We start from the raw sequence: 11,979 nt of genomic DNA on the forward strand, positions 1-11,979 counted from the left end.
TAGTATACTACAAGGTGAACCGTGCTTATTAAAAAGACCTAGGCAAAGTATACATCACAGTGAACTCAGCTTACTGAAAAAATCTGTCCCAATATATTTTGAAGGTAATCAGCGCTTAGTAAAAGACCCAGCCAATTAATTGTGATTACTGAAAGACCCAGTTCCAGTATATATCACAATAAAGTGAGCTTATAAAAAGATCCCGTACCAGTTTACAGCACCTCATCAATATTTCTGCTCCAAAATAAAAACAAAAGTAGAGACTGATGTCAGAACTCCTGATCTGAATACTTGTTTCAGGAGAGTAAAGTGGAGGTTCCCCCTAAAAAAAATTCTAACAATAGATTGAGAAGACTGATTACACTGCGGGTATGCTGTTTTTTTTTTCTCTTTCGTACATACCTCGTTATCGCTGTTTCGTCCCTCAGCTTCCAGGTATGATTCTTGCCGGACCTAGTTGATTGACGTTCCTCCGACCGGCGCATACTGCGCGTCACGACTTTCCGACAGAAGCCGAACGTCATTGCGCAGGCGCCGTATAGAGTCGGCTCTATACGGCGCCTGCGCAGCGACGTTCAGCTTCTTTCGGAAAGTCGTGAGGTCAAGTATGCATCGGTCGGAGGAACGTCAATCAACTAGGACCGTCCAGCCCCACAAGAATCATACCCGGAAGCCGAGGGAAGAAACGTCGATATCGAGGTATGTACGGAAAAAAAATAAAAACCAGCATACCCGCAGTGTAATCAGTCTTCTCAATGTATTGTTAGAATTTTTTTTTAGGGGGAACCTCCACTTTAAGACATTGAGGAGAATATATAGTAAAACTGGAGCAGACAGAAACTGGAGTAGCTTTGCACAGCAACCAATCAGCTCCTATCCTCAGCTTGTTCAGTTAAACTTTGAAAATTAAAAATAGCTGATTGGTTTCCACACCTATCTGCTCTAGATTCTAGTTGCTCCAGTTTTTATAAATACCCAGTGGCGGCCACTCCATTAGGGGCGCAGGAGCGTCACCCCCCCCCCCCCAATCTAAGTGCCCGGCCCTAATCTACATGCAGGGCCCCTGACACATGGATTTCAATGTTTTTTTTAAGCACATAAATAAAGCCTGAGTGACTTAAAAAAAGGTGGGTTTGGGTGCAGAGCACTGCGCCCCAAGCCCACCCAATTGGCTGAGAGGAGAAGCGATTATATTGGCCGGCCGGGAGCAGGAGCAGGGGGGAAGCTACTGAGGAGGAGAAACAGGGGGAAGCCGTCAAAGCTGCCTGCGACCTGGATGGGGTAAGTGCGGGGCCTTTTGAGGACAGATGGACAAACAACTGGGGGGGGGGTTGTTGAACGGGCAAGCGTCCGAGCGACTGGGGGGTCAGGTGGTTTGTTTGCTGCCCCCCCAAAAAAAAATATGGAGCACCCCCAAAAAAATATGGAGCACCAGCTGCCACTGTAAATACCCCTCACAGACTCAGCAAGACAGCCAGGCAGCATTTTTAGAAACAGGTCAGTAATGATAGAAAAACTATATATATATATAAATAGAAAGATTAGAAATACAACTCACCCAAACTGACGAACAATGCACTTATTACCATATCTCCATGAAGCATTAATGATAGTTCTCATATGATGTAGCATTTTTAGCTGCTTGCAGATTTTCCCACTAGGAAGAACACGTTTGTAGATTATTGTAGAGGTTTTGCAGTTCTATCCAGAATCACTCAAAGCTTAGCTCTTCACATGTGTATGAACAATTATAGTGATTTCCCAATTGATCAAAGTGCCAGCTCTGTACCAGACAAGGTACTGCACAGTCAGTTGTGTTGTGTAATATTTACCTTATCTGTGGAAATACAGATTGCTGTTAAAGCTAACTGATACATTTTTGTCTTATAAAAATAACAGAACTCCTTTTTAAATCATAACGCTTAATTTCCATGGACGTTTTTGGACGTTTTTACAGCCACTTTTCTGAGTGTTTTTTTGCAGCTTAAAAACGGCTCTCCATGTTAGTCCATGTATGGCCTCATGCCCACCATGACGTTTTTGAGCTGTAGATGGCTGAGCCGTTTTTAAGCTGCAGAAAAAAAACAGGACCAGTGCGTTCTGAAGCTCCAGCGTTAGAGCTGTAAAAACGGCAGATGTTAAAAAACGCTCAAAAACGCGCAAAAACGCTCAAAAACGCGTAAAAAAGGCTAAAACAAGTGGCTGTAAAAACGTCCATGGTAATGAAGCCTAAACATCAACTGTCCATTGGGATTGTAGGGAGGCAATGTCACAATGATAGTGTCTTTTAAAAGTAAATCTGTATTTCAGTTAAATTTTTCCAAACGGAAAGCTCTGCTAAGAGCAGATACCACTGGATGTCTGGTATTATTTGTACTGGCCACGAAAAAACTGCATTAGAATCCCATTTTGATTTAATTTCAGTCAAATTCTGAAATTCTCTGGCTTCAAAATAAAACAAATCTCTACCTTGTATAATCTGCCTCATCTCTACCACTTGTATTGTGACCTAATCAATCTGCTTACATATTGCCCAGCCACTGAATGATATTTGTGGCTATTGTCTCTCAAATAATACATTTTAATGTTTATTGTAAGATAAAAATTCCCTGGTATCTTTCTATTTGCTTTTTCTATTAGGTTGTTCTATTCATTTCTATTAGGTTGTTTGCATACGGTCTGGATATATGTAAATTTCTAACAAACACATACCTAAATTAGATCATCTGAAAATTTTGGAATAATGTGAGATACAGGGAGGGAACGGTACATAAAACTTCTTTTTTTTAAAAATTAATTCAATCGTATTGGGGTGGTGATTCTATATTTAAGCCAAGTAAATGTACAAGTTAAAAAATCAATTACACATCCACAATATGTGTTGCTTATATATGGTGCCAGAATATGGTGTTTGTTGTGATTTCTATAAAGTTTACACTGTTCAATAACACTATATACATCTTCCATGTAATTTAAAGGATTGTTTTTATCAAAGTCTCATTAACCACTTGACCACCGGAAGGTTTTTCCACCTTCATGACCAGGGCATATTTTGCTACTCGGCACTGTGCTACTTTAACTGGCAATCAGGTGGTCATGCAACACTGTACGCAAATTACATTTATATCATATATTGGGTGCATCAGAAACTCATAAACTCTGTAACAGTTGCACCCTTTTAGCGTAGCACCTGTCAGCAGCCCCTTTAAGCCGTTGGAAGGATGTTCTTCTTGTAGCAAGGTCTCTGGCCTTGTCCAGTCTAATGAGAACTTTCCTAGCCATAGATAGCTGACATCCTTCTGTATGTGGTGGGTTGTGAGGCATAGTGGGTGCAAGGTGGACAAAGTTATTGGGTGCCAGACACTTCTTGGATGTAAAAGAGGTTTTTTTCTCTCTTAAAAGTCTTTTTTTATATTTTTGGGGTAAAGAGAGTTGGGGCAAGGACACCCTTAAGTAGTTGAAGATTCAATTGGCAGACTCCAAGACTTCAAAAGGAGGACAGCCGTGCAGGGAAAGGCCCCAGCAAAACGCCACATCTGAACATGCAGGAATGCTGTCTCCTATGGCAACAGTCTTTAACAGTTCCTAATTCAAACATAACAGTTCCTTCAGCTTCACAACAACTGCTTCTTGTAGTTATTCAACCCTGAGCTCCCAGTCTCTCACTAGACCCTCTGATTCACTGACTCTGAATCCCTTGCGCTCCTCCAATATTTATGGTGGTATCTCCGTGAAGAGTCACCCAAGCTTCCCCGCTGGGTCCCTAACTTGGCAGTGGCACTCCAGATACTTCTCAAGCTTCACCCCTGCTGACCGGCTCGGTCCCTGGCTTGATTTACAAAGCTGCTCTGCAAGCGTCACCTTCACCGTGCTGGTTCGGTAAAAATGCTGCTCTGGTACTTGCTTCAGTTACTCACTGGGGTCCCTGGTAATAAGGTGGTTGGTCCCTTTTTGTCAACAGCTTCTCTTCTACCTCCAACCACTGACAAGTTCTTTAACCGGCAGAACCGTCACTTCTAGTTGGACTGCAAGCTGCAATCCCAACCCTGCGCTGCTCTCTTACTTCTGGATAGGCCCTCACACAGCCTAGCAGCCAGATGCCCTGGGTGAGTTCCAATCTGCGGCCTAGCAGCCCGGGGCACATGACACACATCCACCCAGACAGCCGTCCAGGTGGCACAGGACATGGATCACCTGACTCCACCCAAATATATAGGTTCTCCCAGCAGACCAAGGGATTCAAGACAACCCTTGCCCATTGGCTGAGATACCCCATATACCCATAACCTGACCTTGGGTTTTCCTTCTTATATCTAGTACCACCAAGTACCCGGCCACCTAGTGGTAGAAAAGAAAAGTGCAACAAAGCTAAACTTAGATCTCTATCAATCAACCAGGATAGCTACTCCTGGCAAGTAAATTTGTGAGGAGCTCCCTGCCTAAACTACAGGGTGCTACATTCTGCTGAAGAGTGTTGCTCTCCCTGACCTTGAAGAACAGCACAGAAGGAGGGAAGCCATAATGAAGGACTGTATTTGGCTGCTGCTGCAACCTAGAACTCTGTTTGACTCTTGCTGCAGCCTAGGGAAAGCCCATCCCCCTTTGCAACATGGCATCATGAAAACTTTTGATTGGCCAGCAGGGTTGGGAGGAACTGTATTAGCCACCATATTAGCCCCACCCACCCACAGCCTAACACAACACAGTTTGTATGGGACTACGTGGAGAGTGGGGTGCCTGGATCAGTGCGTATGCCTAAACTATAATTAATTTAGCTTCGGAACTTGTGTTCAGGCAGTCCCCAAGTTACAAACATACGACTCATACTTACAAACGGAGGGAGACAACAGGAAGTGAGAAGAAATATACCCCTAGGTGAGGTGAAACTTTCTGACCAGGGGAAAAGAGAGCAAAACAAATCTTACAGGGGTGTTAACTCTTTCTTATGCTATCCAAAAAACGAATCAAAGTTATTTTTTTTAGCTGGAGTTTTATTTAAAAAAATGTACGTATTCCGACTTACTTACAAATTTAACTTAAAGCGGTAGTTCACCCTCTCGTACTTGATTTTACCATCGAGACAGGCATTGTAGTGCGAGCTACAGTATGCCTGTCCCGATTTTTTTAACCCCGTACTCACCTCGTAGTCGTCCATCGTAGATTTCGGCTCCCGCGGGGAATGGGCGTGCCTATGGAGAGGGAGGATGATTGACGGCCGGCCCTGGCACGTCACTCTCCCCGAAGACAGCCGGAGTAGGTCTCGGCTCTTCACGGCGCCTGCGCACAGGCTATGCGCACGCGTCGTGAAGACCAAGCCTATTTCGGCTATTTCCGGAGAAGCGTGACGCGCCAGAGCCGGCCGTCAATCATCCTCCGTCTCCAGAGGCACGCCCATTCCCCGGTATCTTCGATGGACGACTACAAGGTGAGTATGGGGGGAAAAAATTCGGGACAGGCATACTGTAGCTCGCGCTACAATGCCTGATTTAAAGGTAAAAGAAAAAAAATTATTTTTTTTCCCGTCGATAGGGTGAACCCCCGCTTTAAGAACAAACCTACAGAACCTTGTTTGTAACCCAGGGACTTATGGGGCTTAAGTACTGGTAGGCTAGCCATAGATTATGCAATTTTCTTTATTTTAATCACAGGTTGAAGGAAAGATAATTGCTTGATTCTGCCATCAACACAGTCAGTAATGAGGTAGGAATCCGCTGTGCTATTGTGTTCTGACAGTGGGAGGTTTTCCACCAAAATACAATGAATACTGCTGCAAGCAATAGCTGCCGGCAGTGATTGTATGAAATAAAAACCCCAACAGTCTGGTTGTACTGAAATCCATCAACAGACCAATTTCAGTACAACCAGCCTACCCTCAGATGGATCAAAATTTGAATCTGTCTAAGGCCGGCTTTATTGCATATGCCCCAAGGTACTTAATGAGCCAAGTTCAAGTACTGAAGCTGCTGTTCCTGGAGAGCTGCCTGGAAACTGCTGTTCCAATGTACTGTTGTCCCTGATCCAGAGAGAAAGGGCCATATGATGCTTTTATTGGATCTTGGCTGCAGAGGGCTGTTCTTGTAATTTGGGAATTGATTTCACTTTCAGTGATAACAGTAAGCATAATAAATAGAGAGGGTAAATCTCCCTAATGGGGGCACAGTCATAAAAACCTGACAAGTGTTCTAATCCCTATCACTATAAAAGTTTTGATTGTAGTTATACTTTAAATTAACTAAATAAATGGACGTGTATTCTGTAAATACATTTATATTTTACAAATTCCTACTGAGTTTCCATTGGAGGTCATACAGTGTTTCTCTTGATTCCAGCTACTATGTTTCTAATTTCCTTCACTCAGTCCCTGAAGAGACTGCTTACGTGATATGTCATTCTTGTTCTCCACATAAATAATGTATATAGGTTGATTTTCAGAGATAACACTATCTGTTACTTGAACCTACGTGGCTGTAAATATTCCCTGCCCTGTGCTAATCAAACACTATCTTTCCTATTTCAGAACTTCAGGAAAAACTGTGACAGATAAATAAAAAACATATTGATCAAAGTCATTGGTAGACAATTCCTACTGCTGTCTAAAAGTAAGAAAAGACAAAAAGCTGACTGGTAGTTGCTTAAAAATGAAATATAATATTTACTGATTCAATTATATAACATATCTGTCTGTCATATAGTATACTGTATGTTGGAAGTGGTCACAGTGTATAAAAGCTCATAGATATTACCGTATTTATCGGCGTATACCACGCACTTTTTTGCCCTGAAAATCAGGGCAAAATCGTGGGTGTGCGATATACGCCGATACCCGCTTCCCGCGCTGTGTTTAAACCACTGCGCCGGCATATACTGAGCGCAGTACACTAGGGGATAGTCGGGCAGGCTCAGCTCCTCTCGCGGTCACGTCCTGTGCGTCCTATACGTCCTTTACGCGAGGACGCGATGGAGGACGGGCAAGACACCGACGAGGGGCATCCAAACTGTAAGTATTTCTTTTTTTCAGGAATTTTCCTTCAAGTTCGGGGGTGCGCACTATACGCCGGGGCGTGTTATAGCAAGATAAATATGGTAAATACAAATTTCGGGAAGGAACAATTTGAGATGAAGAAAAAGTCATAGATCAGATGTTATTTTCTAAATAATACTTTTGTTTTGTTTTTTGGTTAGGAGTTAAAAATATACTGGGAGGGAACTCCTGCTGCCATGGAGTACATCAGGAAAGAAAAATTAAGGTAAGTATTTGTTAAGAAATTTTCAGTTTCCTGACAGACTCTGTGGCAGCATACGTGTGGGAAATAACTCGCTGTACACACCTGGCTGGGCAGATTGCAGAACAAATTAAGATTTAACCACTTGCCGCCCGCCAATGACATATTGACGGCGGCAAAGTGGTTGTAGAATCCTGACTGGACGTCATATGACGTCCTCAGGATTCTGAGCCGCTGCGCGCCCCCGGGGGTGCGCATCGCGGCGATCGTTGTTGCAGGGTGTCAGTCTGACACCCCGCAACACGATCAAGGTAAAGAGTCTCTCACGGAGGCGCTTTACCACGTGGTCAGCCGTGTCCAACCATGGCTGATCACGATGTAAACAGGAAGAGCCGTTGATGGCTCTTCCTCACTCGCGTCTGACAGACGCGAGTAGAGGAGAGCCGATCGGCGGCTCTCCTGACAGGGGGGGTTCGCGCTGACTGTTTATCAGCGCAGCCCCCCCTCGGATCGCCACACTGGACCACCAGGAAAGCCCACCCTGGACCACCAGGGAAGGGCAAAAAAAAAGTCTATCTGAAAAAAAAAAAAGCATTAAAAAAAAAATGCCAATCAGTGCCCACAAATGGGCACTGACTGGCACCATGGGTTAATCAGTGCCGCCCCACAGTGTCCATCAGTGCCACCCCACAGTGTCCATCAGTGCCACCCCACAGTGTCCATCAGTGCCACCCCACAGTGCCCATCCATGCCCAGTGCCCACCTATCAGTGCCCATCTGTGCCACCCATAAGTATCCATCAGTGCCACCCATAAGTGCCGCCCATGAGTGCCCAGTGCCGCCCATGAGTGCCCATCAGTGCCGCCCATGAGTGCCCACCAGTGCCGCCTATGTGTGCCCATCAGTGCCGCCTATGTGTGCCCATCAGTGCCGCCTATGTGTGCCCATCAGTGCCACCTATGTGTGCCCATCAGTGCCACCTTATCTGTGCCCGTCAGTACTACCTCATCCATGTCCATCAGTGCCATCTCATCGGTGCCCAGGGGGAGTGTAATGGCGCTTGCAACAGGATCTAATTAAAACTAAATATCAATAACGATTTCCATAATGTGAATAAGTGGTCAGAAAATGTGCTCCACTGGTTCCTGTGTAAAATGTGTTCCACTCTGAATAAAATCATATACCCACCCAACATTAACTGAGTAATGTGGAGAGTAGTAAGAGTGGATAAATCATGATAAAAAAGACAAATGTGCCAGTGACCCGCACAATATTAATAGCGAGTGATCTGGAATCGTTCAGATAAAATTAACAAGCAATAGCTATCTTCATAAACATATAACATATATAGTGCAAATATGCAAATGAGCTCAAACCAATCCAAAGTGCATAGTGTAATAAATGAATAATATCCATAAAAGTGAAAAAAACATCAAAAAGTGGAAGAAATAAAATTCCAATCCATGCATAAAAGTGAAAAAAATTTCAATCCAAAAATGACTGCAGTGAAAAATGTCCCATATAATTCACCAAGGAATAAAAAAAAAAAAAAAAAAAATATATCAAGAAATGTCAATATAAAAAAAATGATATATATTTATATATATTTATATATAAGAAACGTGTCCAGTGCAATAATAACATGAAGATGAAAAACAATCCAATCCAATAGTCAAGAACGCAATATCAAGCAAAGAATGAATGAATATAAAGTGCATCTGTGCTTCACTTCTATTAAGATTCCATGATGAGTGCTTCAGTGCAAAGTAAAAAACGTGCTTCCAAAATGACAGACTCCAAACCTTTCCACAGTGCAGTAGTGAAGATGGAAATAATTAATACAAGCCCCTTACCTTGAAGCGGCTTGTATGTAAGCCTTATAACATGTAAATGAAGGATGTCCCACAGCCAGCCTGCCGTTCTTACACTGCATAAACAGAGACCTGATCCCAGCAATGGCACTCAAAAAGAACACAAGGAGGCTTCCATAGCGTAAGACCATTCACAATTTAATGAGTAAAAACAGTTAAAACACTTACAGACAGAGCTGTATAAACAGCGTGTAGTACGATCGGGTCTCCGCTTTGCGGCCGCGAGCAGATCAAGTCACCAGCAATCCTCCTCTTCCTCACGCGTATCGTAAGGATCACACGTTACTTAATCATAGGATCATAGGTGCCCATCAGTGCCGCCATATCAGTGCCCGTAATTGAAAGAGAAAACTTACTTATTTACAAAAAAATTAAAACGTAATTTTTTTTCAAAATTTTCAGTCTTTTTTTAGTTGTTGCGCAAAAAAAAATTCGCAGAGGTGATCAAATACCACCAAAAGAAAGCTCTATTTGTGGGGAAAAAAGGACGCCAATTTTGTTTGGGTACAGTGTAGCATGACCGCGCAATTGCCATTCAAAGTGCGACAGTGCTGAAAGCTGAAAATTGGCTTGGGCGGGAAGGTGCATAAGTGCCCTGTATGGAAGTGGTTAATTAACACCGTCAACTGATAGTACTTGAAAGCTAAAATTAACAAAACATAATGCAGCTGGTTCAAACAATAATGGGACATAAATGTGTTGATCAAAGACCAAGAGGCAGCTTTGCAGATCACTTCGGGGGCAACATGCCGCGAGGCTTCCCAAGATGTTGAGACACTTATGGTTGAATGCGCTGTCACCGCCTCCGGAGGTGCCAAGCCCTTGGCTTTATAGGCCCATTGGATAGACAGGACAATCCAAGCAGCGATGGATCTGATAGAGACACGCAGCCCCTTGTTCTTCCCTTGGAAGAAGACAAAGAGATACTCGGACTGTCGAAACGGAGCAATGGGCTTCAGGTATTGTCTCAAGGTGTACCCTACATAGAGGGGATTCACCTCCAAGCTTTTGGCTGAGCTAAAGGTGGGAAGCACAATTTCCTGATTATGGAAGATTGAGGTAACTTTGGGGTTATCCGCCAGCATCAGAATTAGCACCACTCTGGGAAAAAGGTTAGGAAAGGCTTATTTGAACCCAAGGTAGGAGGACAGCCATCTGGGTCTTTTGGAGGAGGACAAAAAAGGAACACAGCGATTTGGCTCAGAGCAAAGATGATTGGGAGTAGGGTCCTATAGGGTAGGAGTGGAAATGGGGCTAAACCCACACATTTGCTGCCATGGAGTCTGTCAGGAAATTAGAATATTACTGTACATAAGACCAATAAAAAAAAGTATTTTTAATTCAGAAATGCAGTACAGTATGCACTCAATACTTGCTCAGGGCTCCTTTTGCACAATTTACTGCAGCAATGCGGTGTGGCATGGAGGTGATCAGCCTGGTGCACTGCTGAGGTGTTATGGAAGCCCAGATTGCTTTGATAGCATCCTTCAGCTCATCTGCATTGTTGGGTCTGGTGTCTCTCATCTTCCTCTTGACAATAATCCACAGATTCTCTATGGGGTTTAGGTCAGGTGAGTCAAGCACAGTGATACCATGATCAGTAAACCAGGTATTGATACTTTTGGCAGTGTGGGCAGGTGCCAAGTAGACATGTGCAATTTGTTTGGTTCCTAATTCATTTTTCGTTGTAATTCGATAAATTCATTAATTCGGAAATATTAAAAAAAAAAATATCGGAAATTAGAAAATCCTAAAATGCAAAAATAAGAATGAAAATAATACAATTCAAAAGAACAAATATCCGAAAATAAGAATGAAATAATTAGAAAACCTGAAAATTTGAAAATCCGAAATAATATCTAACTAATAATAATAATAACTATTACTAACTATTAAATTACAGGTATTGGAATTCCCTTTCCGTTTTTTCCTTTCAAATTTGTCTGTTAGTGAACGTAATATGAATTTATCCAAAGTTACGAATTATCCAAAATAATGACTGCCGCATCTAAACGAATGGAACATAACAAATTAATAATAAATAATAATAATAATAATAATAAAAACTTTTCATTATTATTAATATTTATTATTATTTTGTTACGTTCCATTCGTAACTTTGAATAAATTTGCATTTGTTGCGTTCATAAACAGCCAAATTTGAAAGGAAATTCCAATACCTATAATTTAATAGTTAGTTATTATTAGTTAGTTATTATTTTGGATTTTTGAATTTTCTGATTTTTGAATTTTAGAATTTTCAAATGTCAGAATTTTCTAAATTTCTGAATTTCTGAATTTCCTATTTTCCAATTTTTTTAATTTTCGAATTAACATAATAAACATAATGAATTAAAATTTTATGAAGTTTCAGAATTTTTTCGAAATAACGAATTTCAATCATAACGAATCACCCCAAAAAAATAAATAAAAATAAAAAGAATGAAATGAAAACTAACACATTTTTTGGCAGTGCACGTGTCTAGTGCAAGTCCTGAAATCAGCATCTCCATAAAGCTGGTCAGCAGAGGGAAGCAGGAAGTGCTCTAGAATTTCCTGGTGGAGGACTTTGGACTTGATAAAACACAGTAGACCAAAACTAGCAGATGACATGTCTCCCCAAATCATCACGGACTGCCGAAAATTTTGCATTTTAATTGGAAATCAAGGTCCCAGAGTCTGGAGGAAGAGTATAGAGGCACAGAATCCATGTTGCATGAGGTCCAATATGAAGTTTCCACAGTCAGTAATGATTTGGGGAGCCATGTCATCTGCTGGTGTTGGTCAACTGTGTTTTATCAAGTCCAAAGTCAGCACAGCCCTCTACCAGGAAATTATAAAGCACTTCATGCTTCCCTCTGCTGACCAGCTTTATGAAAATGATG

At 42.1% G+C, this 11,979-nt stretch overlaps 1 protein-coding gene across 1 annotated transcript in view; it reads right to left on the reverse strand.

Annotated features, from left to right (window-relative positions):
- Positions 1-1,774, reverse strand: part of OTC (ornithine transcarbamylase) — an 89,869-nt gene extending 88,095 nt beyond the window's left edge. Inside the window, exon 1 of the mRNA XM_040338119.1 lies at positions 1,559-1,774. Within this exon, the coding sequence (XP_040194053.1) occupies positions 1,559-1,632 (74 nt within the window). The 5' untranslated portion in view covers positions 1,633-1,774. The remainder of the gene's footprint in view (positions 1-1,558) is intronic.
- Between the last annotated feature and the right edge of the window lie 10,205 nt (positions 1,775-11,979).

Source organism: Rana temporaria, chromosome 2 (genome assembly GCF_905171775.1).
Source record: "Rana temporaria chromosome 2, aRanTem1.1, whole genome shotgun sequence".
Lineage (NCBI taxonomy): Eukaryota > Metazoa > Chordata > Amphibia > Anura > Ranidae > Rana > Rana temporaria.